General features: G+C 45.0%; 1 protein-coding gene, 1 long non-coding RNA gene and 2 pseudogenes across 2 annotated transcripts in view; 1 reads left to right on the forward strand and 3 right to left on the reverse strand.

Annotated features, from left to right (window-relative positions):
- SORD (sorbitol dehydrogenase) overlaps nt 1-10,481 on the forward strand; it is a 34,225-nt gene extending 23,744 nt beyond the window's left edge. Inside the window, exons 5-9 of the mRNA XM_038580295.1 lie at nt 835-953; nt 3,343-3,408; nt 4,623-4,798; nt 8,018-8,139; nt 9,034-10,481. Of these exons, the coding sequence (XP_038436223.1) occupies nt 835-953; nt 3,343-3,408; nt 4,623-4,798; nt 8,018-8,139; nt 9,034-9,199 (649 nt within the window). The 3' untranslated portion in view covers nt 9,200-10,481. The remainder of the gene's footprint in view (nt 1-834; nt 954-3,342; nt 3,409-4,622; nt 4,799-8,017; nt 8,140-9,033) is intronic.
- LOC119877743 lies at nt 160-12,001 on the reverse strand. The gene is made up of 4 exons (XR_005381571.1): nt 11,795-12,001; nt 11,145-11,271; nt 7,932-10,501; nt 160-334 (listed from the first exon to the last, which is right to left on the reverse strand). It is a non-coding gene; the product is annotated as an uncharacterized LOC119877743 (long non-coding RNA).
- Nucleotides 12,002-15,403: 3,402 nt separating this feature from the next.
- LOC111089972 lies at nt 15,404-15,879 on the reverse strand (annotated as a pseudogene).
- Nucleotides 15,880-19,172: 3,293 nt separating this feature from the next.
- Nucleotides 19,173-27,785, reverse strand: LOC100683815 (annotated as a pseudogene).
- Nucleotides 27,786-27,908: the final 123 nt, after the last annotated feature.

Consider the following 27,908-nt stretch of genomic DNA (forward strand, 5'->3'; position numbering starts at 1 on the left):
CTGACAAGGTCATGTTGAGGATCAAATCCGATAATGGATGAGAAAGCCCTCTAATCTGTAAAGCCTTATGCAAATGTTTGCTGTCATCACGGTGGGGTTGTTAATAGGGTCAAGCCAACTCAGTGAAAACCAAGAATCCTGTGGTGAAGGTGACACAGCATTTAATCAACTGCTTAGAAGTCAGGCTCTCTCTCATCATGACCCGTCCAGGGACAGCCAAGCAGCTGCTGCCATCAGATGTGGTTCTTCTGGAACATTTCATACAGGGGACAACAGAGTGATGCCAGCTTCTAAATCCTTGTTTTGCAAAGCTGCTGGTATTTGGGATTGTTTGCTGAAGTGAAACCAGAAAGGCCATACATAAATTTGAGAAGCAGATGAGATGTTGGCATATGGTTATATTACCCTCTTGTTAGGTGAACTTCTCATTTATTAATGACAGCCACACCATACCTTGTCTCAGATAACCTGTTGAAGAAAACCTAATGTGTTCACATTCACTGAAGTGATTTGTCCAAAGAAAACCATTTTAAGAGCCAGGCAGTATGGCAGGGTTTCTGGAATCAGATATATATTGTTTTCATTTCAAACTCTGAGCCTCTCACTAGTTTTGAACCTTTGGAGCAAGTCATTTCATTCTCTAAGGCTTTCTTTCCTTGTCTATGAAATGAGAATTTGAGAACCTACCCCAGAACTCTTCCAAGGATTCACATGAATGAATATATGTAAAATTCTTAGCATGTTGCTAGGCACATAAATAAGTGCTCAGTAAGTATTAACTCTTGTTATTAATAACCCAGAGGGACTAACTGAGTGTGTTGAATGATACTGCAGGCTTCCTGACAATGTCACCTATGAAGAAGGGGCCCTGATTGAGCCACTGTCTGTGGGGATCCATGCCTGTCGGCGAGCTGGAATCACCCTGGGGAACAAGGTCTTAGTGTGTGGAGCTGGTAAGTCACAGATGGCACCGTGGTTATAAGTTCATTAAAGGAAAATATGGAGATCTCTCTGCCCATCTCACTCCCCCTCCCAATTGCTGAAATTGTTCCTAGAATCTTTCTGGGTAGGGGAGGATTACAGTGTCCCCTTCCCTCAGTGATCAGCACTTTGCTAAAATAAACTATCTGCAGATATAATAGTAACTCAGGTTATTTCCTAGGCAACATAATCCTTTGGTTCATGTAATGAATGTAATTTGGAATTATTTATTAACTTGACACTAGGGAAATATTTTGGATAGTAAAGGGAAGGGCAACTTTTAGAACTTTCAAATCATGCCAGAGCAATGATCTCCTGGTCCATCCAGGAATAAGGTGGGTCCTGCTCATGGTCTCTGGAAGGAATGGAGTCTGGTCCACCGTGAGCCAGCACTCTGCTTGTTGGGGTTGCAACTGGCTGCCTTCTGTCCTCCTTTGCTTCCAGCCACCTGAACAAACCCTAGCAGCCTCACACTGAACCATTTTAGGTGTCTAATACTAGTGACACAGACAGCGTGCTCTTACTCCTTGTGGATGTGATTTGGTGTTTTCATACACCTTTTGGGGGTATGTGTATATAATTGGCATATAATGTTACATTAGTTTCAGGTGTACAACATAATGATTTGATATTTGTGTGTATTGCAAAATGATCACCACAATTAGTCTAATTAACATCTGTCACTATACATGGTTACAAAATTTTTTTTTTCTTGACAATGAGAACTTTTTAAGATCTACTCTCAGCAACTGTCAAATATGCAATATGGTATTATTAACTATAATCACCACATTGTATATTATATCCCCATGATTTATTTATTTTATAACTGGCAGTTTGACTTTTTGACCCTCTTCCTCCATTTCTCTCACCTCTCACCACCCATCCTCTGGCAGTAAGTCTCTACTCTGTATCTGTGAGCTTCATTGTTTCATTTTGTTTTGTTTAGATTCCACATAAAAGTGAGATCATGCAGTATTTGTCTTTGTGTGTTTCATTTATTACACTTAGCATAGTGCCCTCAAAGTCCATCCATGTTGTCACAAACGGCAAGGTTTTCCTTTGTGGCTGAATAATATTCCACTGTGTACATACATACCACATTTTCTTTGTATGTTCATCCATGGAGGGACAATTAAGTTGTTTCCATATCTTGGCTATTGTAAATAATGGTGCAATGAACATGAGGGTGCATTTATCTTTTTGAGTTAGTGTTTTTCCATTTCCTTCAAATAAATATCCAGAAATGGAATTATTGGATCATATGGTATTTCTATTTTTAATTTTGTGAAGAATCTCCATATTGTTATATGTGTTTTGGATATTAAACCCTTAATCAGATATATGATTTGCAAATATTTTCTCTTATTTTGGTAGGTTGCCTCTTTCATTTTGTTGATGGTTTTCTTGGCTGTGTGGAAGCTTTTTAGTTTGATGTGGTCTCGCATGTTTATTTTTGCTTTTATTAGAAAACGTTTGCCTTTAGTGTCAAATCCAAAAAATCGTGTTGAGGCTGATGTCAAGGAGCCTATGGCCTATGTTCTCTTCTAGGAGTTTTATGGTTTTAGGTCTTGACGTTCAAGTCTTTAATCCATTTTGAGTTAGTCCTCATACACATCTTCATTACTGATTTTGACATGGCCAAATAAGTGACTGCAGGGTTTTCCAAGAGAGGTGGTGGGCATAGAACAGACTTGCCTCAATGAGCTAACAGAGTATAGTATTCAGGTGATATATATCTTTTAAATCTGCATAAGTAATACCTTATTGACATAGAAAAAAAAGTCACATATCCCACATGTATACATACATGCAGAGAAATTCACCCCTAGTTCCATCACCTATCAGCCAGAGAGAATCACTGTAAATATTTTGATGTAGAATCTTTCAGGTTTTTTTTTTTTTTTAATAGATCATGCTTAACCTACTTTTTTACCTACTCATTTTTTTTTTTAAAGAGAAATCACTATGTTATGAACATCTTTCCATGACACTAGAGAGAACAGGACAATGTATCCAGACCTTGTAAGACATCTTATTCTCTTAACAAATATGTTTCCTTGAGCCCTCTGGTTCTTTGACATTATCCCCAAGCAGTGTCCAAGAGTAAATGGAAAATTTCTAGCTCTGAGGTCTGAGAGAATTAGTGGAGCTCAGCACTAGGAGCAAAATTTCATGTAGAGAACAGTTCTTTGTGCATTCACTTATGCGTTCAAATAGTTGTTAGGTTCTCACTATGTGTCAGGCACAGGGATAGATAGATGATAGAGGTTCACAAAAGATGTGGTTCATGTCTATGGGCAAGGGGGAGAGCTGATGTTTAATATTTCACAAACATCTCCCATTTCCTTCTTTATTTAGGGCCGATTGGACTGGTCACTCTGATTGTGGCCAAGGCAATGGGTGCAGGTCAAGTGCTGGTGACTGGTAAGAAGGTTTTCTTTTTAAATCTCCTTGAAGAGGGAGGCCCCTGATTGGCTCATTCAGTTTAGTATCTGCCTTCAGCTCAGTTCATGATCTCAGGATCCTGGGATCCAGCCCCACATTGGGCTTACTGCTCAGCAGGGACTCTACTTCTCCCTCTCTCTCTGCCACTCCCCCTGCTTATGTGCTCTCTCTCTTTCTCTCTCTCTCTTTCTCTCTCTCTCTCAAAAAAAGTCTCTTTGAAAAGGGAACAGCTGGGCTACAGTTTAGGGCAAGGGCATGAGAACTATTTCCTTCTTGGGGTACTGGGTTTCCTAAAGGGGTTCCTCTTCTTTTCTCCTGGGTTCCAGGGTTGAAAAGCCCACCCAGGGGATGACCAACTCAGGGCTCAGGAGGAGACTCTTTTGAAACTTCTGGGAGAGGGTGGATGCTATGGAGAAGAGGAACTGGATCTCTGTGTGGACCTCAGATGCCCCTACTGCTCACTTGGTTCTAAGGCTTAGCCCTTGATCCATTTGACTAAACCCAGAAGACAAAGAAGGTGTGCTTGTGTGTGTGTGGAGTTAGTGGGAGGTATATGTTTATAAAAGGGTGTTTGTTTGTGAGGTGTGTGGTAAGGGTATGTATGAGGAGAGTTTATCTGTAGTAGCATGTGTGATAAGTGTAGAAGCATGTAAGGTATAGAAGAAAGCTGTATGTGTGTGTGTACATAGAAGGCTTCTGTGAAAGAGAATGTGTGTGTGTGTGTGTAAAGGTTTCTGAGAGTGTGGGTGTGGGTAAGTATGTAGAATTGTATGGAGTGTGTATAAAGGTGAATAGGGGTCTAGGAGAGTGTGTTTTGTGTGCAAAGAAAGTATCAGAGTGTGCATAGAGGGTATTGGAAAGCGTATGAGGAGCAGGTAACTTTCAGAGAGATTGCGTGTGTGTATTTAGCTCTGTGGTGTGTATAGAGGTGTGTAAGGGTGTAGAACAGTGTGAATGTTTGAGAAGTGATCTGAGTGAGAGATGGGGAGGGAGAGAGAGAGAGAGAGAGAGAGAGAGAGTGCAGCTGCATGGTATGAAGAGAGTGTGTGAAGTATAGAGAGTATGTGTGATGGACTCATTGACACCACCCACAACACTGGGGCTTCACTACCATTAAAACCTGCACCTCCACCGTTTTCTCCCTAATCCACCATCCAGCTCTTAGTTTGAAAGAAACTTTTGTTCAATTTTAGATCTGTCTGCCTCTCGGTTGTCTAAAGCCAAGGAAGTTGGGGCTGATATCGTCCTCCAGATCTCCAAGGAGAGCCCTAAGGAAATAGCCAGTAAAGTGGAAGATATGCTGGGGTGCAAGCCAGAAGCGACCATCGAGTGCACAGGGGTGGAGTCCGCCATCCAGTCAGGCATCTATGTGAGTTGGATGAGGGTAGCTGAAGCTGGTGGGCAGTTCCACAAGGAGGCAGCAATAAGGAGTGCTGGGATCTAGTGTCTCTACTAATATACTATGTGACCCCCAGGCCAAATGAGGTAATCTGGGTATTTCTGGGTTTTGTTTGTTTGTTTGATCTCACTTGCCTAGCTAGCATCCTTCCTTATCAGGTCATTGTCATGCTTAAATGAGATAACAAGTGTATATGGCCCTTGGAAGATGTTAAGAGGCCACCCCCTTAAAATGATCGTATCTGTGATCATAAAAGCAATCCTCTTGGTAAAAAGATCAACAGGAGGAATGGGGAACCATGCCTTCGTTGTGTATGGGAAATCCCTATCTTCTTCTTTTATTGAGGAAAACTACAATCTTTGAGTCATTGATACAAAGTAACAGCCATTAATTTAGTTAGTCACAAAGGTGGGGTGATTTTTCAGGCTCCTCCTGTTGTCTCCCAGACCTAGGAGTGGGTAAGCTGCCAGCACCTGATTTACCCCTCAGGGACCCACCCATAATTTATGGGAAGTTGGGGGACACAGGGGTGGGGAGTGGCATGGATGGATCCAAGTATGAGGAAAAGAGGGGAGAAAGAAGACATTCTAGGTTGCAGCCCTATCATGTGTTGGGTCTTCTGCTGGCTGCTTTATTTTTTGTTTTTTTGTTTTGTTTTGTTTTTTGTTTTTGTTTTATTGGAGTTCAATTTGCCAACATATAGCGTATCACCCAGTCTGCTGGCTGCTTTGTAAATGTGATGCCAGATTTGCACGATAGCCACAAGACCAGTTATCATTTTCCACATTTTACTGCAGGAGGCATGGTGACTTGCCTTTGACCACACTGCTCCAATGCCTGAGCTTTTCTTACTCTGCTGCTTAGGAGAGAAGGGAAGAAGGGGACAAGAAGCCAGCGGGCAACCATACTAGAATGGGAGGGACTGGGCTGAGGAGAGTGGTGGTGGCAGCTGACCTCCCCAGGCACTCCTGCCTCGCCTCCCACACTGCTGTCCTACAACAGCTTGGGCTTCCTCCTTCCTTCTGAGTCACAGCTGGGTCATGCAAAAGGACACTTTGGCACCACGCAAGACCTTCTGGGGAAAGCCGACCTGGTATCCTGGCAGAATGGCCTAGCCACTTTCCTACCAGGATGCCCATGGCATCAGGGGTGAGGAAGTGGTGAGACAAGGGAAGAACAGGTGTCACTTTTGCTCTGTCCTAAGTTCCAGCTGGGGCTTGCCCACCCTCTGCTCCACTGTCAGAGATAACAGTTGCCTTGTGGCAAGGGGGAAAAAGAAACCAAAACTCAGAGGGTTATGAGTCTGTATGTGATCAATTGACCAGTGACATGTCTTGGGCACCTGCTGTGTCCTGGGTTTGTGCCAAGGACCTTGAGGGCTATGATGCATAAGCTATATCTACTTGTCTTCAAGTTGTTGGCAGTCAGTGACCCCCACTCCACAGATAGGTGGTAAAAGACATGGCTTCATAATGCAAGACTTTTTCTCCTCTTCTCCACTGCCTAGAGAGCATTGGGAACAGCTGGCATCTGTCTCCTGTTGATGGTGGGGGCCCAGTTGCCAGGCTACCTGTGGTGGGTGCAGAGGTAAAGGTGACCCAAAGGGCCTCTGTAAGCCTGAAGCGAGTACCTCTCCTGAGTGGGGAGTGGAGCCATTATGCATGACAGATGCTGTAGAATGCTGCAGGCCACCCCACCAGTGGGCAGGTTAGGAGGAGGCACCTTCCATGGACATACCTGAGGGTCACTTTCCTACCAGGTTTGTGACTAGAAAATGTTTGAGAGGAGACGTGGCAAATGCTTAGGGTAGAATTCATGTCCTCTTGGTGCAGAGGTCACACCCACAAAACAATGGTCAGGTAGTCCAAGCATTCCTTTGCCTGTGATCAGCAAACTGCTGGCCTCCTGGCACTTTGGGATGGCCAGTTTGGCAGTGTTCCTCCTCCTTCTCACTAGCTGGAGAGGAAATGCTGATGGGGAAACATTTCTTCTGAGACAATTTCTCACTCGAGTTTTCAGTGGCTCAGTCACCACTTTGACCCCACCCCACCTTTTCTAGTGGGGAGAGAGCCTCCCCCCTTACCAACAGTGTTCATAAGTCACAGGTGGTTTGTAAGTGACTCTATGCTTCACTAAAAACAGAAAATGTGCCAAACAATGAGCCCGACCTGGCACTGAGCACTATGTTAGGCCAGCCGCCCTGCTGAGGAAGCTGGTTGAGAGGGTCCCACTGCTCAAAGGTGTAAATTGCAGTCACCCCCATGCTGCAGGCCTCTCTTCATGGTGTATCCTTCCCCTCAGAGATAGAGATTGAGGTGTGTGCCTCTTTGCAGTTCCACTGGTGAAACTTAGAATGGTTCCAGTAAGTGCTTGCTGCTGCTGACTATCATGAAAACTGAGGCAAATGAACAATTTTTTGCCTCTCACAACTCTGACCACAGTGATCCTCAAAAATCCCTGGAGCAGGCAACAACACTCATGTGGAATCATGTGGAGATTATCAGGAGAAATTTCAGTGTCTGGCCCACTCCAAGGAGGGAACTGGTAAAGCAGGTAGATGCGCAAGGAAGACAAAATCCATTATGACCGATGATACTATTGAAAGGAATGCCTCTGGGACGGAAATATTTCTCAGTCCCAGCCAGCTTGCATGTATAAGGCAATGTTCAAGCCATAGAATTCTAATGGCCTCTCCATTTGTATGCAGTTGGTAGTTTCCTCACCAAGAGGGTTGTTCCTGAGAGGTTTGACAGAGTCTGTCTTTTGTGGCATTGACATTCTGGAGGAGGGTGCTGAGATAAGGAGGTACCTGAGCCAACACCGGGTACTGAATTAGTAAAAGCTTTGAGAGATGTTCAGGGGCTGAAGATTAACCTTGTTTGTTGGCGAGATTCTTACTGGGGTCTGGAGAAACTTGGCTATTGCCTAGGATCTTGTGGGACAGTGGAAGGTACTCCCACTATGCCTGTTCCTCCACTGGTAAAGTTTATCATTTCAGGATCTCAAGGGAGGATAACTCTGCTGCTCTGTTAAGTTTGGACGCATGTGGAAGAGTTTGATGGTAGAGAAAGAACCGTATTCTCTGGAATATCTGGCTACTTACCGGAGGCGAATGACAGAAGTCATTTTGAATGGAGAAGCCTGCACTTTCTGATCTTCTGGGTTATCTTGTTCATATCTCCCCTCCAGGCTACTCGTGCTGGGGGGACCCTGGTGCTCGTAGGGCTGGGCTCCGAGATGACCACGGTGCCCCTAACACACGCAAGCACCCGGGAGGTGGATATCAAGGGCGTGTTTCGATATTGCAACACGTGAGTATGCTGTGGGTGAGCCGCACAGGGTGGTAAGCAGCCTGCAAGACCCCTGCATGGCCTCTGGGAGCAAGAGTCTCTCCTGTTTATTCATGAGGAGCACTCCTCTAGCCACACTGGCAGCCACATGTTATGGTAGGCATCTAAGGAGAGAGCATCACTCCTGGTTAAAAAACAGGAGGGCAGAGGGAATAGGGGGAGTGGGGGGTGGTGGGGTATTGAAGCATGTTTTTCTTGGTGGTCTGCCCCTCATCACACAGGCCCTCTCTTTTTCATTTCTTCAAGTGGCTGGCTCTTCATTTTCCCCCTTTAAAGGGAAGAAGGAGGGAAAGGGGGACAGCAGCAAGAACTTAAGTCCCTTAGTTTCCACCCCAGGGCCCACCCTGGGTAATGAGAGGGTCTTAGTTCACCCCACCTCATGTTGTGTGGCTCTAGCCCCTCCCCAACCGGGGAAACTTCCCAGGACCATCTTCCACACCAGTGTCCCTTCTCCCACCTTTACGATCTGTGGCTATTCCCTCAGCAGAGTGCCCTTTCCCCATAAGCTCTTGCCAAGCCATGCTGCAACGAGATATGGATGAATTATCCTGGGCTGCCTCTCTGAGTCTTATCTGCCTTTTCACAGTGGCTTCTATCTGCCTTATGCCTTCATGCCAAAGGAATTCTAGGCTTCAAGATAGACATTGCAGAGGGGTGGAGGCCTTTGGGAACAGACTCCATACTCCCAGATTGCAAGCCATAAGGTCACTTCTATCATTGCTTGTTTGTAGAATAGACCTTGTAGAACCACAGCACTATAAATAATCACGACCAGGCCTATCTCGAGCTTGGCAGTTTGGGGGATCTGGTTCTTTCCTCCTGTAGGTTGAATGTATCACTTGTGATCTTTTACAGGTGGCCGATGGCAATTTCAATGCTTGCGTCCAAGGCTGTGAATGTAAAGCCCTTAGTTACTCATAGGTTTCCTCTGGAGAAAGCTCTGGAGGCCTTTGAAACAGCCAGAAAGGGAACGGGGTTGAAAGTCATGCTCAAGTGCGACCCCAACGACCAGAATCCCTAATATTAATTGGGCTCTGCCCTCATCCTCCCACCCCCACACAGAGCCAGTATCTCAGGGCAGGTGGGCTTTGATGCAGAAGTTTCTTTTGAGTAGCAGAAATAATTAAAATAATTCATTATAAGCAGAGAGCCTTACACAGAGGAATTGGTGTGCCTTAAAAACACAGTAGGGAGAGTTTGGGGGAATTTGCAGCCAGAGTGACCTACTCATCCAGAGCAAAGTTCAGCAAATGGAGCCAGGTTAGGCAGGTGCTGGGAACTCCCCTTCTTCCTGGAGTGCCTAAATCAGGAAAGAAATCTGCCCCTTGGGTTCCTGGTTCCACTGTGACTGGCCAGTTGGGGGGTGGGAGCTAAATTATGAAGAGATAACTTTATCCAGACTTGACTGGCACAGAAATTGATTTTCACGAAAACCTCAGTTTGTGACATGAATGTGTCAGCCATTTTTAGAGCACAGTGTTTCTAGATATAAGTGCTATTTAGTTTGATGATAAAAGGAGACTTTAAGGGACTGACCTTCTTGGGTCTAGGATAAGTTTTAAGTCAATTTAAAAAAACCCACGAACTGAAATCCCACATGAGGGCCAACCAGCTTGCACATCCTCCAAAGGTAGAAATAGGGAAGTTCTCAGTACAGCTTGAAGATTGCCTCTTCTTCAACTCCTGAGAACTGTGTAACCTAAACTGTCTTCCCAACACCCCCCTCCCCCCACCAACCCATCTGCAGATTCAGAGGCAGTCACCTGGGGGGGGGGGGGTCCTTTGTCGCTAGGCAACCAGGAGGCTCCTTCCTCAGGGCAGCAGTCAAGGGGAGTCCTCCTGGGAGACCTGCCCAGGAGGGTTTGGCCAGTGTACCTGTCCTCCCCCTCCAGCCCCAGGCTTAGCATTCCCTTCACCCTCCCTGATGATGATGATAGGCAATTCCATTTATTTCTGATCATTATAAACAGTAATCCCTCCTCCTTACCTGTTAACACTCTTGTTATCTTTTCTCTTGGAATGATCTTTCCAATTGTATTTTAATCGTGGAGCTTTCCTCTGTAAACACGATTTGGGTCCAAATCACTTTATGCGCATTTGTGACTTTGAGATTATTAGTCAAGAATGAGGATATTACAGCTGTGACTTAACTTGGGTTGCAGCCTTTTAATCCTTGCCTTCAGCTGGGAGTGGAGGGTGAGTTTGAAGAGGCTCTGGCTTTCTTGTGACTGGGGAGAGCTGTGACCAATGCTTGGAATTCCTCAAACTGCTTTGGGTAATAAATTGTCCTTGTGGTGCCTGACTGTTGCCGCCTGTTTGTCTCCTTTTGAGGGGGGAATGGACTCTGGTTACTTATTTCATAAAGGGAAGGAGCCAGGATTTTTTTTTTTTTTTTTTTTTTTTTTGGAGCCAGGATTTTTTAAAGGGACACATGTCTGCATCAAATATAATTTCATTAACCACTGGAAATTTATGTTAATGATCTCCAAACCTCACAAGCAAGCTAAATGCACAGGATTATTTTACAGCTGGGAAATGGAGAAATTAAGTACGTTGTTCAAGGTCACCCACTGCTTTCCCTCTCTCGTGTTATCTCTGGAGCAGGGTGGGGGAGGCTGGAGATGTGACCGCTCAGCAGCAACACAGCCCACTTGTGGGACTGTCCCACTTCCTTCTCGAGTCCTGCTTCACTCCAGGGTCAGACTTGCGGGCTGCCTCGCCTTCAAGCCCCTCCCAGCATTGTGGTGCCCTGAGTGAGTTCTTGAATGTGGAATGAGGCCTTCCCCCTCTAGAAGGAAGGCTTCCAACAGAAATGCCCCTGAGGGAAGTGGATTCTCTGTTAAATTCACAAGTAGCCCCTTTCCCTTTGATTGTGGTTTGTTAGAGGGAGAAGGCCACTGAGCTGGACAGGGACTTGGGAGCTACAGAGGGGATCCTGGAAAGGTGGGGCTACCAAGGACAAACACCTGCCATGGATCTGACAGTCGTCTGGGGCTGGATCTTCTCAAGTCGGTAGCCCGCAGTCTGTCTCCCCGTGCGCCACCAGCGGGGCTTCGAGCTGCTGCCATGGGGCAGTTCTGAAGAGCGGACAGCCTGATGGAAAACAGTTCAGAGAATACCTCCCATGTCCAAATCCTCCCAAGGCTTCCAAGGCACTGCTCAGTTTCCTAGCTCCCGGGTAGGGGCAGAGAGAACGGCAGGAGAGGAGGGCTACGGGTGAGCTGCGAAGTGCTGGTTGCTCAGTCCTTTGGGGTGTGAGAGGGCCCGAGCTGGCCCTACTGAGCTCTGCCTGGCTCCTGCCTCTGCAGCCTTGGCGAGTGTTCCCGCTGCTGTTTGGAAGGAAGTGCAGGAAGCCCTGGAATTGATCCCTCCTAACACCTCCACTGAGTGCTCGATAAATATTGATTAACTCCGTGAATCAGTCCCGGAACCAAGAATATGGCCCTGCTGCCTCTGTGTGCTCTGGCACCAGTGCCTGGCACCTTGGCTTTCGATCAACACTGGGGACCCCGCCCGGCCGGCACTCCCAGTGTGAGGGCAGCCTGGATGGTGGAAAGCCGGGGAGAGGGACCCCGAAGGCAGGCTGCAAGGTGGACGGGGAGGCCAGCCCACTTACCTGAAAAGAGAAGAAGGGCTCCAGCTCCAGCGCCTCCCTCTTGCCATCCACCTTTGGCTCCAGGGAATGCTGATGGAAGCCACTTCTGGACTGCCAGTCCCCAGCTCTCAGGCCATCCCAGTCAGCCTCCTTCTGTACACGCAGCCTCTTCCTTCTGGGCTCCTGGTTTACTCCCTTGGAGAGAACAGTGAGGGCTTGTGGGGAAGTTGTTTGGGCCAGAAGTTAGGAGTGTGGGAGGCACACGGGATTTATTGGATATTTGCCTTTTCCCAGAACTGTCCTCTACACATGATCTTAGCCTAGGCTTGGAATTCAGAAGGCCAGCAATGAGACGCACCTTCCTGGGTGGCAGGCGAATTCCCCCCCCCCCCCCCCCATACACACATATGCATACTCACATACTCAAGTTCTGGAGGGTTCAGGGAGGAGCAGGGTGAGGAAGGGGCAGCAGGGAAGTGGTTTGGCTAGGAGCTTCTGGCCTGCAGGAAGCGCCTTCAAGACAGCAGCACCTGTTCTCTGGTGCCACAGCTGCCCTGCTAAGCTGCACTGCAGTCGGCGCTCCCACTGCCTCCGTCTCCCCTGCTCCTGGCTTCCCTCTCCTCTTAAAACCTTGGTGGAGTCAGACACTGAGCTCCTTCCCTGGGCACCTGAAAGTGGCACAGGATGTATAGATGGTGTTCCCACCAAGAGATCATTCAGCGGCTCTCACCATCTGTGTGAGTGGAAGGGGTTGGGGGAGTAACCTCTGTCCTCAGGGTCTTCAACCTACGAGGCCTATGAGAGGCAGCACGTGGTAAAGGCTTTGATGCCAGGACTCCTGGGTTCTATCTAGTCCTGGGCCCATCACTAACTCACTGATTTGCCCGATGACTTCCCCAATCTGAGTCTTGGTTTCCTCCTTTATTATTTTTATTTTTTTAAAGATTTTATTTATTCATGAGAGACACAGAGAGAGGCAGAGACACAGGCAGAAGGAGAAGCAGGCTCCATGCAGGGAGCCCCACTCCGGGACTCGATCCTGGGTCTCCAGGATCGCGCCCTGGGCCGAAGGTGGGACCAAACCGCCGAGCCACCCAGGCTGCCCCTCCCCCCCACTTTTTTTTAAGATTTTATTTATTTATTCATGAGAAACACAGAGAGAGAGAGAGAGAGAGAAAGAGAGGCAGAGACACAGGCAGAGGAAGAAGCAGGCTCCACGCAGGGAACCTGATTTGGGACTCGAACCCGGGTCCCCAGCATCACGCCCTGGGCCGAAGGCGGAGCTAAACCACTGAGCTACCGGGGCTGCCCCCGCCCCTCCCATTTTAATAGAAGAATTGGGCAAGATGATCTCAAGGTCTCTATCGTCACTGATATTGTCACTGACTGGACCCTAAGACCCTCCTTTACTGCGCATCTGCTTGTACTCACCGACTTTTGTCCCACACCTCCCCCTAAGCTCTTCTTTCTAGTTTATCTCTTACCTCAGGCAAAAGACTCAACAGGCATAGCAGCCTATGATGGAAACCAAAACTCCAGCAGTAATGACTGCCCTGGTAAGATCCAGCCGGCCCAGACCACCCAGACCAGTTTGAGCTAATCCCCAACTGGAGCCTGCACAGGTGAACCAGGAATGAGCTCTGGGATGACCGGCAATTACCTTTACTTTGTTATAATACTAAAATCTCCATCCAAGGAAGAGCACAAGTCTCCTTTACATCACATGCAGTGTATGTACAGGCATGTTTCTCAAGGCACATGCACAGGCCATGCCTGCCTCCACAGGCCATGACGAGGATCCCCTTTTTACATATTCATCCTAACCCTAAATAAAAGGAGATCATCTACTCTTGCCTGGGGAGTCACAGCTTTGGAAGTTATTCCCTGTGATCTTATTTGCTGCCAATAAATTTTAGACTGTGTGACAACTCACCTGATGTCATTTCTTCCTGCAACTCACCAAAAAACAAACTCTTATTAGTTCAGTTACAGTATCATACATCATGCTAAGGCCCTGGGGAGTGAGAACCCCTTTGGGTTGGGGGGTATGGCCCTCAGGGTGCAGGTGTGAGGTGCCTTCTTGGGTTTCCATTCCAGTCTTGTGTATGTGTGTGTATACGTGTATGTGTATGTGTGTGTGTGTGTGTGTGTGTGTGAAGAGGTGACCCGAGGGAGGGAGGCGAGAGGAAGCGCCTGCATTCTGAGCATCACCTTGTTCTGTTACTTGGCCTCAGGCTCTCAGGTATGGTCCTGATGAGGTATGTAGAGCCCAGAGCTGGGCCCTCAGAGGTCTGGCTCCATCACTGACTGCCCTGCTGGTGGTCACTGATTGGCCTTTCTGTGCTCTACATAGGACCTCTACAGAGGCAGAAGCACAGCCTAGCAGGGTGGGGGTGGGGGGTACTCCAGCAATCCATCCTTAGGGAGGAAGAAGCTGTGGAAAGAGATGGACCTGTTCTGAGCACCATGCCACCAAGGCATAGTCGGGGTGCAGCTCCCTTGGGACCTGCTTCAGCTTTCAGAGGGTGGTGCTAAAGCTACCGGCCTCACAGGGCTCTATGTGCACCAGCCCTTCCCTGAGGCCTCTCCCACAGACTTGCCTCAGTTCCTCCTTCCTGAAGGAATCCCAAGAGACTCAGCTGTTCAGTTGTTTACAGAGCCCTTGTTGCCAGGAGATAACAGTGTCTGTACTTCCCCTTATCACACAAGTTTGTACATTGTTAAGAAAATAAAGGCAGAAAAATAAAAAGAAGAGAAAATCAGCCATAATCTCTTCTCCAAGGATGCTAATAAGTTGGAGAACTTCCTTCCAGCTTTCCCCTGTGCATCTCTGTGCATATAAAGCATGTACATGTATTTATAATCAGAAATGGGAATGTACTTTACCTACTTTCCCCCCATTTTCACCCATAACAAATAAGGACTTTTATTTTTTTTAATTTTTATTTATTTATGATAGTCACACACACACAGAGAGAGAGGCAGAGACATAGGCAGAGGGAGAAGCAGGCTCCATGCACCAGGAGCCTGACGTGGGATTCCATCCTGGGTCTCCAGGATCATGCCCCGGGCCAAAGGCAGGCGCCAAACCGCTGCGCCACCCAGGGATCCCCCAATAAGGACTTTTAATTGAACAATCACAATTCCCATTAACGAAAGTTAAAATAATTGCTTCACGTCATCTAACACTCCATCAATCCAAGTCCAACTTTCCCTAATTATCTAAAAAAAAAAAAAAAAAAAAAAGTGAGCTTTCCCACCTCATTTTCTTTTCTTTCTTTCTTCTTTCTTCCTCTCTCCTCCCTTCTTTCCTTTCCTTCCTTTCCTTTTTTTCCCTTTTTGGCTCAACCTTTTAATATAAAAAAATTCACTGATGTACAAAACGTGGAAGTGTGGCAATGACAACATACAAAATCCTATGATTGAGAGTTCCCTCGCCCCCAAGTGCATGCCATGGTGCTCGCTCATCTGCCCATGCACATCCTGGCGTGGAAACAGAAACTGATGCAGACCATTGCTACTAAGCGACATGGATAGGTGTGTTCTCCACTCCACCAATCACAGACCAGTATCTATTCCAAACATTCACTATGAAAAAGTAGGACATCTTCCAGAAACAAGGCAGACTTATTACTCATGATGGACTAGCACAAATAAACCCAGCCGAAAGAGTACTGCACACTTAAATTTAGGGTAGTCATTCGTGAGGATCAGCACAATCCCAGTAAAAGGCACAAATTCCCTGACTCTCCCCATGACATCTTTCTTCTCTAGCCAGTGTTGTGCTTGTTTATATAGCCGCAGTCATCAACTGTGTTATCTCCTTTTGTCAAAAATTTGATATATCCATTTTGCTTCGCGTGAGTCTTCAAGACTCCACGAACTATAGAAATCTCTCTTTCCTCTATCCTAAAAACACCAGTTTCTCCCAATCGGGTGGGATCTTCAACTTGATTTGTTAAAAAGAGATCTCTTCTATGAAATGCAGGTCCCGTGCTGCCACTGAGGACCACTACAATTGGACTTTGACTTCCAGTTATGAGCATTAACCTCTTCCAGATCATTAGTGCCAAGGAGACAATCATGCCAAAATTTAGGACTTGATAATACAGCGGAGTCCTGAATCCGTGCTGAGCACCCAGCCCCTGGTGGAGGCAGCACCCCACATTAGCTGGGAGGCCGCCCTGCTCCATGGCATTTTCTTGAATCAGGATCCAAACACACTGCATGTGGTTAATATGCCTGTAATGTTTCTTTTAACATATCATGGTCCCCCTCCATTTTATTTAAATGCTATTTTTATGTTGAAGCAACTGGGTGATTTGTCCTCAACACACTGTTTTGCATTTGTGCTCATTTAATAAATTTTATATTCCTTTTTATGTCAATAGTTACACCCATCATTATTTTTAATCACCATTTTCCAACCTGTGGATGTACTGTCACTCATAAAGCAAATCACAATATTTTGGGTACTTGTATAGTTTACAGGGTTTGGGGCTTACAATAAAGTTGCAAATGATTACTTTGTGCATACATCTTTGTATTCTCAACTTCTTGCTTTCTGAAGTTATGTTTTAAAATGAAAATAGCTGGGGGCAACTGAATGGCTCAGTTAAGTGACTGCCTTCGGTGCAGGTCCTGATCCCAGGGTCCTGAGACAGAGCCCCATGTCAGTCTCCCTGCCTGCTGGCTTCTGCCATTATGCCCTGCTTCTGCTCACACACACACTCTCTCTGTGTCAAATAAATAAAATCTTTTTTAAAAAATAAAGTGAAATGAATAAAGTTAAGGGGTATACAATTTAAAGATGAGATGATTAGACTAGAAAACCAAATATTGTTGAGATTACCTAACAAAATCTGAGATCGGGATGCCCCAGGCCATGTATAATGTAGGAGGACTTTGGGGTCTGGGGGAGATTTCAGGGGTTGTTGAGGATGGGGCCATGAAACCACTGGTCTCTGGCTTTAGGCCAACCTTGGGGAAGCTGGAGGCTTAGGTCTCACCATCTATAAATTTGGATGGGTCACCACCTCTTCAGGCCTCAGTTTCTTTCTTAGTAAACTCAGTGGTCCCTTCTAGCTCTGAGGCTACTGCTAGCACATAACAATAAATGGCTCCTGCCAAAGGCTGCCATAGGATTCACAGGGAACTGTGGCTGGGTTAGTGTGGAACAGTAAACCCTGTCAATTAATTTGTACTGGAAGAATCTCTTCCCACCTCAGTGCCAGAGGACTCTGGGCGTCATTCACCAAACTTTAGTAAGTCACTAACCAGGAGGAAGTGAGGGTGGTGTGTGTAGAATGTTCCTTTTTGGCTCTGGCCTCTCTTAAGTAGAGGCAAATCCACATAGGATAGAGTGAACTAGAGTAATTAAGATGGAAATTTTGGGGGTGCCTGGGTGGCTCAGCAATTGAGCATCTGCCTCAGCTTGGAGCATGATTCCGCAGTCCCAGGATCGAGTCCCTCATTGGGCTCCCTGCATGGGGCCTGCTTCTCCCTCTGCCTGTCTCTGCCTTCTCTTTGCATCTCTCATGAATAAATAAATAAAATATTAAAAAAAAAAAGATGGAAATTTTGGAATTCTCAGACCCCAAGAAATTGACAATTTGTAGGATTCTTAAAGCATCTTTCTTCTGAGGTACTGATTCAAATACAATCATCACATTGCTATCTTAATCTCTTGTCAAATACATATAAAATGTTGTGCTTATAGAGCTTAACAGTATAGATTTTCAAGTGTGCTTTTGTATTTGTGCTGTGTGCTTTAAGGGACACTTAAGTGAATTATCTCCCTTGTCACCCACTTTGTGGGGTGGGGTGGGATGGGGTGGGACTGCCGACATTGCTAGTATTAAGGATTGAGATTCTAAGGAACTTCTGGAAAAATTGTTAGCAGTAAGCAGAAGGAGGGCAACACATGACCTGAGAGTGAATGAGGAAAAAGCTGAGAGGCAAAGGAATTAGTAATCTAGGGCAGGGTGAAGAATGTGACTCAGCTGTGGCCTTTGGAGACTGGGGCTGCTGGTTCTGGGGAACAGGTGGACTTTCTGCACAGCACAGGGACTGACAGGCTCCAACCAGAGCTTCCCTGAGCCAAACTGACTTGGCTTCTCCTGGTACCACATAGAAAATTCCCATATCTTGCTGCACACCGAGCAAAACTAGAACCTGAGGAACATTGTTGCCCTATTCAAAGGGTCCCCAATAGCCTTCTCTCAGAATAGGGATCCAGAGGGAGTGATGCTCCCAAGGGGAAGACAGACATTGCTGGAGTGGTTGGCTGGGGAGGTGTCTCTGTCATCCAAAATATGTCTCGTCATGGGCCTGGCTGGAAGAAAAGCTCCCATGCATTGGGAAGAGGTGGTAAAGAAAGAGGCTAGTGGAGTGTTTCAGTGTCATGATCTCCCTACAATAAGAAAGAGGTAGGTACACATTGGGTAGGTAGGTCATTTCCTTATGACCTTGAGCAAATCACTTTAATTCTTTAAGCCTCATGGTTCTTCATCCTTTAAGTAAGAAAAATAATACCTAGCTCAAGGTTGTCATAGAAACAGAATGATTTTGAGGTCTTTTTTTTTTTTTTTTTAAGGGTAGAATCAATATTTTCTTGTCACTTACAATCAAATGGCAGTTGAGTATATAGTCTTTGCCACGTGATGCTTTCCGATAAGAGGTGAGACGATTACTCAGAGTTCAATATCTTGGAACAAAGAGAGGCCCGAAGGGGCTACAGCATCCGGCACTGCCAGGAACTGCAGGTACAGCGAGGTGAAGCCCAGAGTCCACGTTGACTCTTGGTTTTATTATCGTAGAATGTAAAGTATGTGGAAACAAGGAAGGAAAAACAACTCAAGAAGCCAATCGCGTGAGGGGCAGCAGGGAACTGTGTACGTGACTGTCTGCATGGGTCTCCGAGGAGCACTACCTAGGGGCAGCAGGGATGGGACCCCTGACCTCCGCAGGCCTGGCTGTCTCCCCACCATCATTGCTGTTTGCAGCGTGGACTGTTTTCAGTGCGGACCGATTCCGGGATAACTGGCTTTTGCACATGCATAACGCTGTTGCTGTTTATGCGTGTCCCCGTTCTTACTGTTTCTTTTACTTGCTGAGGTCTTGCTCTCCCACAAGTCTTCATACTCGATCTTTACTTTTTGTAAAAGAAAAAAAGACCCGGTGGCCCTGCGGTTTAGCGCCGCCTTCAGCCCAGGGTGTGATCCTGGGGACCCGGTATCGAGTCCCACATCAGGCTCCCTGCATGGAGCCTGCTTCTCCCTCTGCCTGTGTCTCTGCTTCTCTGTGTGTGTCTGTCTGTCTGTCATGAATAAATAAATAAATTTAAAAAAAATACAAGTTGCAAACAGCCAATGGCTGGTTATGTTTTCAGAAAACATGATTAGATTAAGTCATTAATGGTGGCTTCAAGTTTTTCCTTATTAGCTCCAGAAAATTCACTCACCTTCTGTCCCTTTTTAAAGAACTGGAAGGGGCAGCCCGGGTGGCTCAGCGGTTTAGCGCCGCCTTCAGCCCAGGGTGTGATCCTGGAGACCGGGAATCAAGTCTCAACGTAGACCCAGCGTAGAGCCTGCTTCTCCCTCTGCCTGTGTTTCTCTCTGTGTGTGTCTCTAATTAATAAATAAATAAAATATTAAAAAAAATAAAGAACTGGAAGGTTGGCATGCATTTGACTTCACACTCTGAAGCAGCATCCTGACTGTTATCCATGTCTACTTCAAGGAACACCACATTGGAAGACTTTTCAGAGAGGGAATGAAAGAAAGGCTTGCTCATTTTGCAAGGCCCACCCCATGTGACTGAGAAGTCAACTACTACAAGTTTATCTCTTGTCCTGTTCAAAGCTTCCTAAAATGCATACTTGCTCTCGGTCTGCTTCACCCATTTTGGCAGCTGGAATCTGACAAGCGACCATAAGGATTGATGAAAGTGGATCTAAAACTCTGGGCAGAGCTTCTATTTGGAAATCTTTAGCTTGGCCAAGAGTGCCATGACTATGCTTAATAAGTGCTTATGCCCCTGCCTCTTGCTCACCAAAACTTATCTCTTCCTATGGCAAATGAGCAGAGTCGCTGATCCTCAAGACTGCCAGCTTTGCACCTGGAGTCTAGAAAGGCACTTGGAAGTATGTGAGAAATTCCCTGGATGGCAGAAAAGGCCTCAGCCTGGCATGACCCAGCACCCTCAACTCTTCCATAAACCTGTCAGAGCAAGGACACTAGAAATAAACCTGGAGGCCCAACAGAGAGGAGGACTGGAAACCAGGTAACTGGACTCAGGAGCTGCTTCTTACCTGCCTGCCCTGTTCTGCCCCTGAGACCACCAGAGGAGGCCCTGTGCTCAAGAGCCCTGAGCAATTTGTCCCAGTGGGACAGAGACTCCCAGAGGCATGGAGGTATCCCTCACTGGTTAGTACAGTGCCTGGTACACACAGAAGGAGCTCTAGAAGTGTCTGTAGCTTGAGAAGCAGCCAGATCTCCCTCTCAGTTCCAAGCCATTGCCATCCTGCCCATACCCTTAAGCTAACTCCCTGGTTACCAGGAGATCTCAGCACAATTCTCTGTGTAGAAGAGAAGTCAAGCCCCAAGGACCCAGGAGGGGCATGTCGGGAGAGTGTAGCAAGAGGATGGCTCACCTGAGCCTTGAGCCCCCATGAGACAGCCTGGAGTCCAAATAAGATGGGGACCAGCTGCCCGCTCCAGACGTTTTTGGCTTCAAGAGGGATTGTGGGGGACTCTGTAGCGTGGTAAAAACAACACTGTATCAGGAATCCTCTGTTCTGGGACCAACACATCTGCCCCATCCCAACTAATTTTAGGAGAGCTATTTAATTTGTGTGTGTTCTTGGGCATTTCAAGTGGTGTCAGTAACACCTCTCTCAGTATCTTTATCATTTATATAATCAGATACTAAATTGCTCTGGAAAAGAGTGAGAGAATAATCATAACAGCTGATGCCTGAATGCTTACTATGGTACGGGCTAGACACGTCTAAGAATGGAGACGTCTTGACTCATGTCACCTTCAAATAATCCTGTGGATTAATATCATTCCCCCATTTTAAGGCTGAGAAAACTGAGGTACAGAGGTTAAATAATTTGCACCATTTGCCATCACCACCACATACAGACATACATTTGAATATGCATGGGAAAAAAATATCTCTAAGGATAGACACCAGACAGTTAATGGCATTTAACTCTGGAGAAGATTTTGAGGTTTTGTATTATTTGAGGGGAGGGGAACAGGAGGAATTTCTTTTTTTAAACCATATACGTTTCTCTGTTGATTGAAAAAAAATTTTTTTTTTTTACCAGGAGCATATATCACTTTTGCAATTTAAGAAAATGAATAAGGGGGGGTGTTTGGATGGCTCTGTCGGTTAGGCATCTGACTCTTGATTTCGGCTCAGGTCATGATCTCAGGGTTGTGGGATCAAGTTCCGACTCAGGCTTTGCGCTCAGCGCTGAGTCTGCTTGAGATTCTCTCTCTCCCTCTGCCTCTACCCCTCAAGCACCTTCCCCATCACACTTCCCCCCACACTTGAGTGTGCACTCTCTCTCTCTCCAAAATAAATAAATAAATATTTAAAAAAAAAAAAAAGAAAGAAAATGAATGAATAAGGGAATCACAGTTCAGTGGCTTTCAGACTTAACCACAGAAGAGTGTAAGTGGCAGCACAGACCCCCGAGGTAGGGGACACATTCCGTTCCCAAAAAGGCTTTGTATTTGGCCAATTCCCAGAAGCAGGGAGAGGCAGGGAGCCACCCACTCTCAAACAACTAGAACTATCCCTGACTCCAGCAGAACCCTGGGCAGTCTGGGCAGGGTGGTCTGTTACATCATGGGCCCAAAAGTCAATCATGTGGCCTCAAGGACTGTGGGGTAGATTCACTAGTTCTGCAAAGCTAGCTCTTCCCATATTTCAGCCATGAGGCTGTATCTTTGTAGTCTTAGTCTTTCTAATTAATTACCTTTATCTGATGACCAGCAGAGTGACTGCCAACAGTGGGCTAGTCTTTGCTGCCTCCCATTAGTCCCCAGACGCCTTCATCTTTTGGTCTTAGCCATGTTTTGTGGACTTCATTGCACTGAGGGTTTTTTTTTTTTGTTTTTTTTTTGAGTTTTGTTTTTGAATCGTCAATCACCCTTCAGCTGGCAGATGAACTCAGCTGGGACTCACTGGGGCTGTGATGATGGTGTGTGTGGCTTCATCATCCTTCGGACCTGCCTTGGTTTCTTCTTTTGCTTCTTTTCCCTGTATGCAATTTCTGTAGAGGACTTTGTATTTTCTGGATCCTTAAAAGTGGGGTCAGAAGAGAACATCACTCCACCTTTCTAGTTTTTTTTTTTTATTTTAAGATTTTATTTATTTATTCATGAGAGACACAGACACAGGCAGAGGGAGAAGCAGACTCCACGCAGGGAACCCGATGTGGGACTCGTTCCTAGGACCCTGGGACCACACCCCGGGCCGAAGGATCCGCCTCTATCTTTCTAGTTTTTTAAACTGGTTTTTACCATAAGAAACTTTGATGGAATGTTTTTATCTTTCTACTACCAATTTCACATTTTAATCTTGCTCTAGAGAACTATGGGCTCCTCCCCAGACTCACTAACATTTTGATATGATGTAGTTGTCTAGAAAACCCTGTAAACCTCACTGTTCACTTGCCTGGTAGTTCTCAGGATATCAAAGCTGAGACACCATTTAATTAGACCTCATGCCATTTGGAGTGACCAGTTTTTTAGATCCCCACCGTTATTTTGAATTACTTTGACAGCCCACAACCTCTGTTGGTGAATTATTTCAAGGTTTCCATTTCTTGAAATATTCTTCTAAGTGGCAAAGTCAACTGGGGTCTTTATTTGATGCTGCTGGGTCCTTTCTCCTTCGTGTTGTGGGGCTTTTCTTTCAGGCTCTTCTCTTTCCCTAGGCTTGAGATGTGAAGCTCAAAAAATTTTTGTTCTAGCTTCTTCAAATATCACTTCCCAGCCCCTCCCCAACCACTCACCAAGTACTGCACCCACATTTATATGATCCCATTCGATCTCATCTCAGAATTTACAGACTTGGCAAGTAGCCATGCAGGGAAATGTTGGTGGAGGATCGTATTGCTCTTGGCGGTTTTCATTCTCATCTCGCCCTCACATTGAGTGTCAGAGCAGTGATGGAACTTGAATGGAGATAACTGGCTCATGGGGGTTTGAGCCCAAATAACTGATCCCGCAACCACAGTGATGCTGCATTTTCTTTGTGATTCTTGATCATCATGTGGTCCTTGTACCTTGATGTTCTCTCATCATGCTGCTAGGTTCGTGGTGGGGACTGGGTGGTTTGCATTATAATCAACTCATTGTTTAATTTGGCTCTATGTAGTCTTTCTATGCTAGTATTCTTGGCATTGGTAATTATTCACTGTCCTGTAGAATGAAGACTTAATGCACCTGAGAAACCCTATCTTACCTCAAACCCCATATTCGTAGAACCCTGCATTGTTAATAATTTGGAGTATGTCCTTGCAGATACACCCCAAATGCTATACATAACTATATCCATATATCTATATCATATATACACAGATTTAGTTGTACAAAAATGGGATCATATCCTTGTTACATATGTTTACATGATAGCCCACGAACACCATCATATTCATTCTTTTTAATGCTAAAATTATTCCATTGCATGGATGTACCATGTATCATCATATATTTTTTTATCATTATCCTGTAGGTGGGTGTATAGGTTTCTTCCAATATATTGCCATTATAAATACAATACATTTTATTGCACATACATCTTTCCACATAAATACATAAAAATTTCTGTAGGTTTGTTACAAGTAGGATTTCTATGCTGAAGGATTTTTTTTTTTTTTTTTTTTTTAGAGAGAGAAAGAGAGCACACGCTGAGAGAGAGACAGAAGGAGAGGGAGAATCCTTAACTAGACTCCCTGCCAAGCTCAGAGCCCGGGTTTGGAGCTTCATCTCATGACCCTGAGATCATGACCTGAGCTGAAATCAAAGTTGGCCACCTAACCAAACGAGTCACCCAGTTCCCCTATGCTGAAGGATGTTAACATAATTTTCAAGAATCCCCATCTGCTCCCTTGGGGAGCAAAAATATTTTCTTCTTTGCTTTCAGAATAAATGCTATCTAATCAATTGGCTATTTGCGGTTCTTCAGCATTTGCCCCACTCTTTCTTCCTCCTTCAGGTTCCTTTTAGCCACCTTTTTCCCTTTTGCAGGTGAAATATTGATTTTTTAAAAAAATTTTCCAAGCATTTATTCTATGCCAGAGATCATTCATAGAAGTGGCTAAGACAGACGTGGAGCTGACATTTAATTGAGGGTGGTGACTGGAAGGAAAGAAATGATAAATATGATCCTTGCAGGTTGATGCATTATATAAAGTATAATATACAGGATGATGTGTTAGAGGATGTTACAGTTTTCTATTGCTGCACAAAAAACCAACACACACCTAATAGATTAAAACAAAAACACTGATTTAAAAAAAATTGTTTTGACACAGCTCTAATACAGATTTTGATTTGATTTGATTTTGATCAAATCAATTTTGATCTAATATAGATTTTGATTTGACAACCATCACTATGACACATCAAATTTTAATTTTTCTTTGTTGCAAGTCCTTGCTTATTAAGTAATTATAATTTTAAAGTATCTTTATTTTTTATGAGTATGAAAGTAATATATACTTCTACAAAAAAATCACAGAAATGTATAAATAGAAAATGAAAGTCACTCTCAGTTCTACTCCACCCCCAAAGATAAGCACTGTTAAGAATTTATAAATATTTTCAGTTACCATCAAAACATAGATACGATTTATTTTCACCTAATAATAAGTAGTAACCATTTTTATATGTTTACAAAATCTTTGTAATTATAGTTTTTCTAAAAAGACTTGTTTGGACTGGAATCCATTTTTAATGTTTATTTTTTCCTCTTATTAGAAATATCTTGGTGTACCTGGGTGGCTCAGTCTGTTAAGCATCTGTCATTGGCTCAGGTCATGATCTCAGGGTCCTGGGATTGAGCCCCGAATCAGGCTCCCTGCTCAGCAATCGGGCTTCCTGCTCAGCTTCTCCTTCTCCCTCTGTTACTCCCCCTATTTGTGTTCTCTCTTCCTCTGTGTCAAATAAACAAATAAAAATCTTTAAAAAAAGAGGAAAGAGATACCTTGTATTTTTGAACAATGAATAGAATTACAAGAGGAGAATAAGATCAACGATAACATTGTCACCTAGAAATAATCACTATTACAATTTTGGTGCATTTGTCTATAAATGTAAATCTTTGTTCAGATTTTTTATCATTTTCTTGGGATAGGTTCTTATAAGAGGAATTAGTGGGGGGTGAAGGGCTTAAATATTTTAAGATTCTGAAGATATTTTGCCACATTTCCTGAATATGAGATTACTCATCTAATAATTTTCACTGTAAATGGCTACATAATATTCTGTTTGGTCCCGTAGCTTACTTAACTATTCTCTTACTGTTGGATGTCCAGGTGTTATGGCTGTTTCACAGGGCTGCTGAGAAAATGAAATGAGAGAACATAGGAAGGAACCCAGCTCTGGGCCAGATTCGGAGGGCAACTCCATTACTTTGTTTGCCTACCCCTTCCTTCCACCACTCCAGGTACTGGCATTCTGTCTCCCTGAAAACTCAGTCCTAGCTGCCTTCCATCCCACCTGGAGGCCACTCCAGCCCATCCCCCAAAGCCTGTGCCTTCATGGATGCCAACCTCTCCTGAACCCAGACCAGGCCAGACTCCTGTTTCCTAGAGGATGATGCTAAGGTGACAATGCTTTTTCAGAAGTCGCTGACACTGACAAAGTAGCCATATCACATTTGGTGTTGGCAGATGCAAAGGTAATAGAAATTCAGAGATGTTCTTTCCTTCTGAGGATGCTGTCTTTACGAAGGTCTGACTGTGGAAGGGGAACACAGCTCAAGACTGGACCAGTAGAAGTAGATTCCAACCCAGGATGAGTTTGTACAACTGACCTTCTGTGTCCTAAAGGTTGAGCTCACAGTCTGTCTCCTTCAGAGAATTTTCTAAACACCTCCAGTCCTCATGGCCTTGCCATCATCTGGGCATTTCATCAGTCATTTATTGTGTGATGCAACTTATTCACCGAATACCCTCTAAGGGCCTGCTCTGTGCCCAGCACCGTACAAGGCAGTGAGGAAATAACAGTGAACAGCAAAGGCACTGGTCTTACCCTCTGGTTGCTCACAGCGTTAATAGGAAGGAGGGGCACTGCACGAGAACTGTGCTTGCAAGAGAGACTCCTCTTCCTCACAAGAGCTGGGCTGATTTTCCACCCCTGAGGGGCTAGGAGTGTGTCTTGCATTCTTTTGGGCCCTGTGTGATTTAATATGCTTTGTGTTCACAGCAGTTGCTCAATAAATTACATTTGAACAATTAATAATGAGAAACAATAAAATAAAACAATAAAAATGTTGATTGCCCCCTTTTTATTGAGTTGTAACTGGCATATAACATTATGTTAGTTTCAGGTGTGCAACATAATGATTTGATATAGTATATATTCCAAAACAATCACCACAGTTAGTGTAGTTAACATCCATCATCACATATAACAGTGTTTTTCTTGTGATGACTACTTTTAACTACTCAGCAAGTTTTATTTTTTTTTATTTTTTTAAAATTTTTTATGATAGTCACAGAGAGAGAGAGAGAGAGAGAGGCAGAGACACAGGCAGAGGGAGAAGCAGGCTCCATGCACCGGGAGCCCGATGTGGGATTCGATCCCGGGTCTCCAGGATCGCGCCCTAGGCCAAAGGCAGGCCCCAAACCGCTGCGCCACCCAGGGATCCTACTCAGCAAGTTTTAAATATGCAGTATGGTGTTATTAACTATAGTCACCATGCTGTACTTCGACTGCTTCTTGATTGCCTTCTCTTTCTGTATGTTTAGAGACATCAGGATGGAAAGAGCAGAGATTCTAAGATTTCATGGGACCTAGGTTCAAATACTGATTTTGCCTGTTATTAGCTGGATACTAACAGGCAATTTGCTCTCTGAGCCTCAAACACCTCCTCTGTACAATGAGGGTAACATTACCTCCCCCAAAGAGTTATTATGAGGATTAAATGAAGAGATTTATGCAAATGTGACATAGGATCTAACACATATAAGTCCTCAAATGCCAGGTCTCTTCCCCTAGCCAATTGAACCTTGGATAAGAGGCCTAGGAAGACTTTTTCCTAATATGAGGGCTCCATTCACTTGAGACAATGAGTCTTTTAATGAAAGTGATAATATAAACAGTATTACTAGGTGCCAGGCACAGGTAAGGGCTCTCCACACGTTATCTTTGCCCGAACACTTATAAACTACAAAGACTATGCACCGAGAGTTTCCTTTGTTTGCTCAAGGTCACCCTGCTGGGTCTTAAACCCAGTTTGATTCAAGAGTCTTTACTCCTGGGACGCCTGGGTGGCTTAGTGGTTAAACGTCTGCCTTCAGCCCGGGGTATGATCCTGGGGTCCCAGGATCAAGTCCCACATCGGGCTTCCTGCATGGAGCCTGCTTCAGTCTCTGCCTCTCTCTCTGTGTCTCTCATGAATAAATGAATAAGATCTTAAAAAAAAAAAAAAAAGTCTCTACTCTTAACTACTTCTCTACACTGGCTTCACTTACTCAAAAATTCTTAGCAAGTGAGTGGGAAGGTTTCCACACTTTGTCAACTTTCTCTCCTCTCAACTGAGGTAGCACCTCAGTCTGGAAAGTTGACAAAGCGGCAAAGAGCAAGCCTTCATTCCTTTTCTAACATAGCTCAGCCTCAGAACCTCCTCATCCTCATATAGTCCATTCCCACCTGACCCTGAAGCTCTTCCATCCAATTTCATCCTCATCTTCTTCATCCCCCATCCCATTGCCATCAAATCCCACCTGATTCCTTCTCCAACTCTGTTCCACTCTTATCCTCATCCCTATCCCTTTGAGGCAGAATTTGGGTTGGGTTTTGTCCCAAGGCCTGAGATCAACATCTATGACCTGAGGTAGAGAAGGTTTGTTCCCTTTTACACTGTTAGTATGAACGTTTCCATAAAT

The sequence above is a fragment of the Canis lupus genome, chromosome 30 (genome assembly GCF_011100685.1).
Source record: "Canis lupus familiaris isolate Mischka breed German Shepherd chromosome 30, alternate assembly UU_Cfam_GSD_1.0, whole genome shotgun sequence".
Classification (NCBI taxonomy): Eukaryota; Metazoa; Chordata; class Mammalia; order Carnivora; family Canidae; genus Canis; species Canis lupus.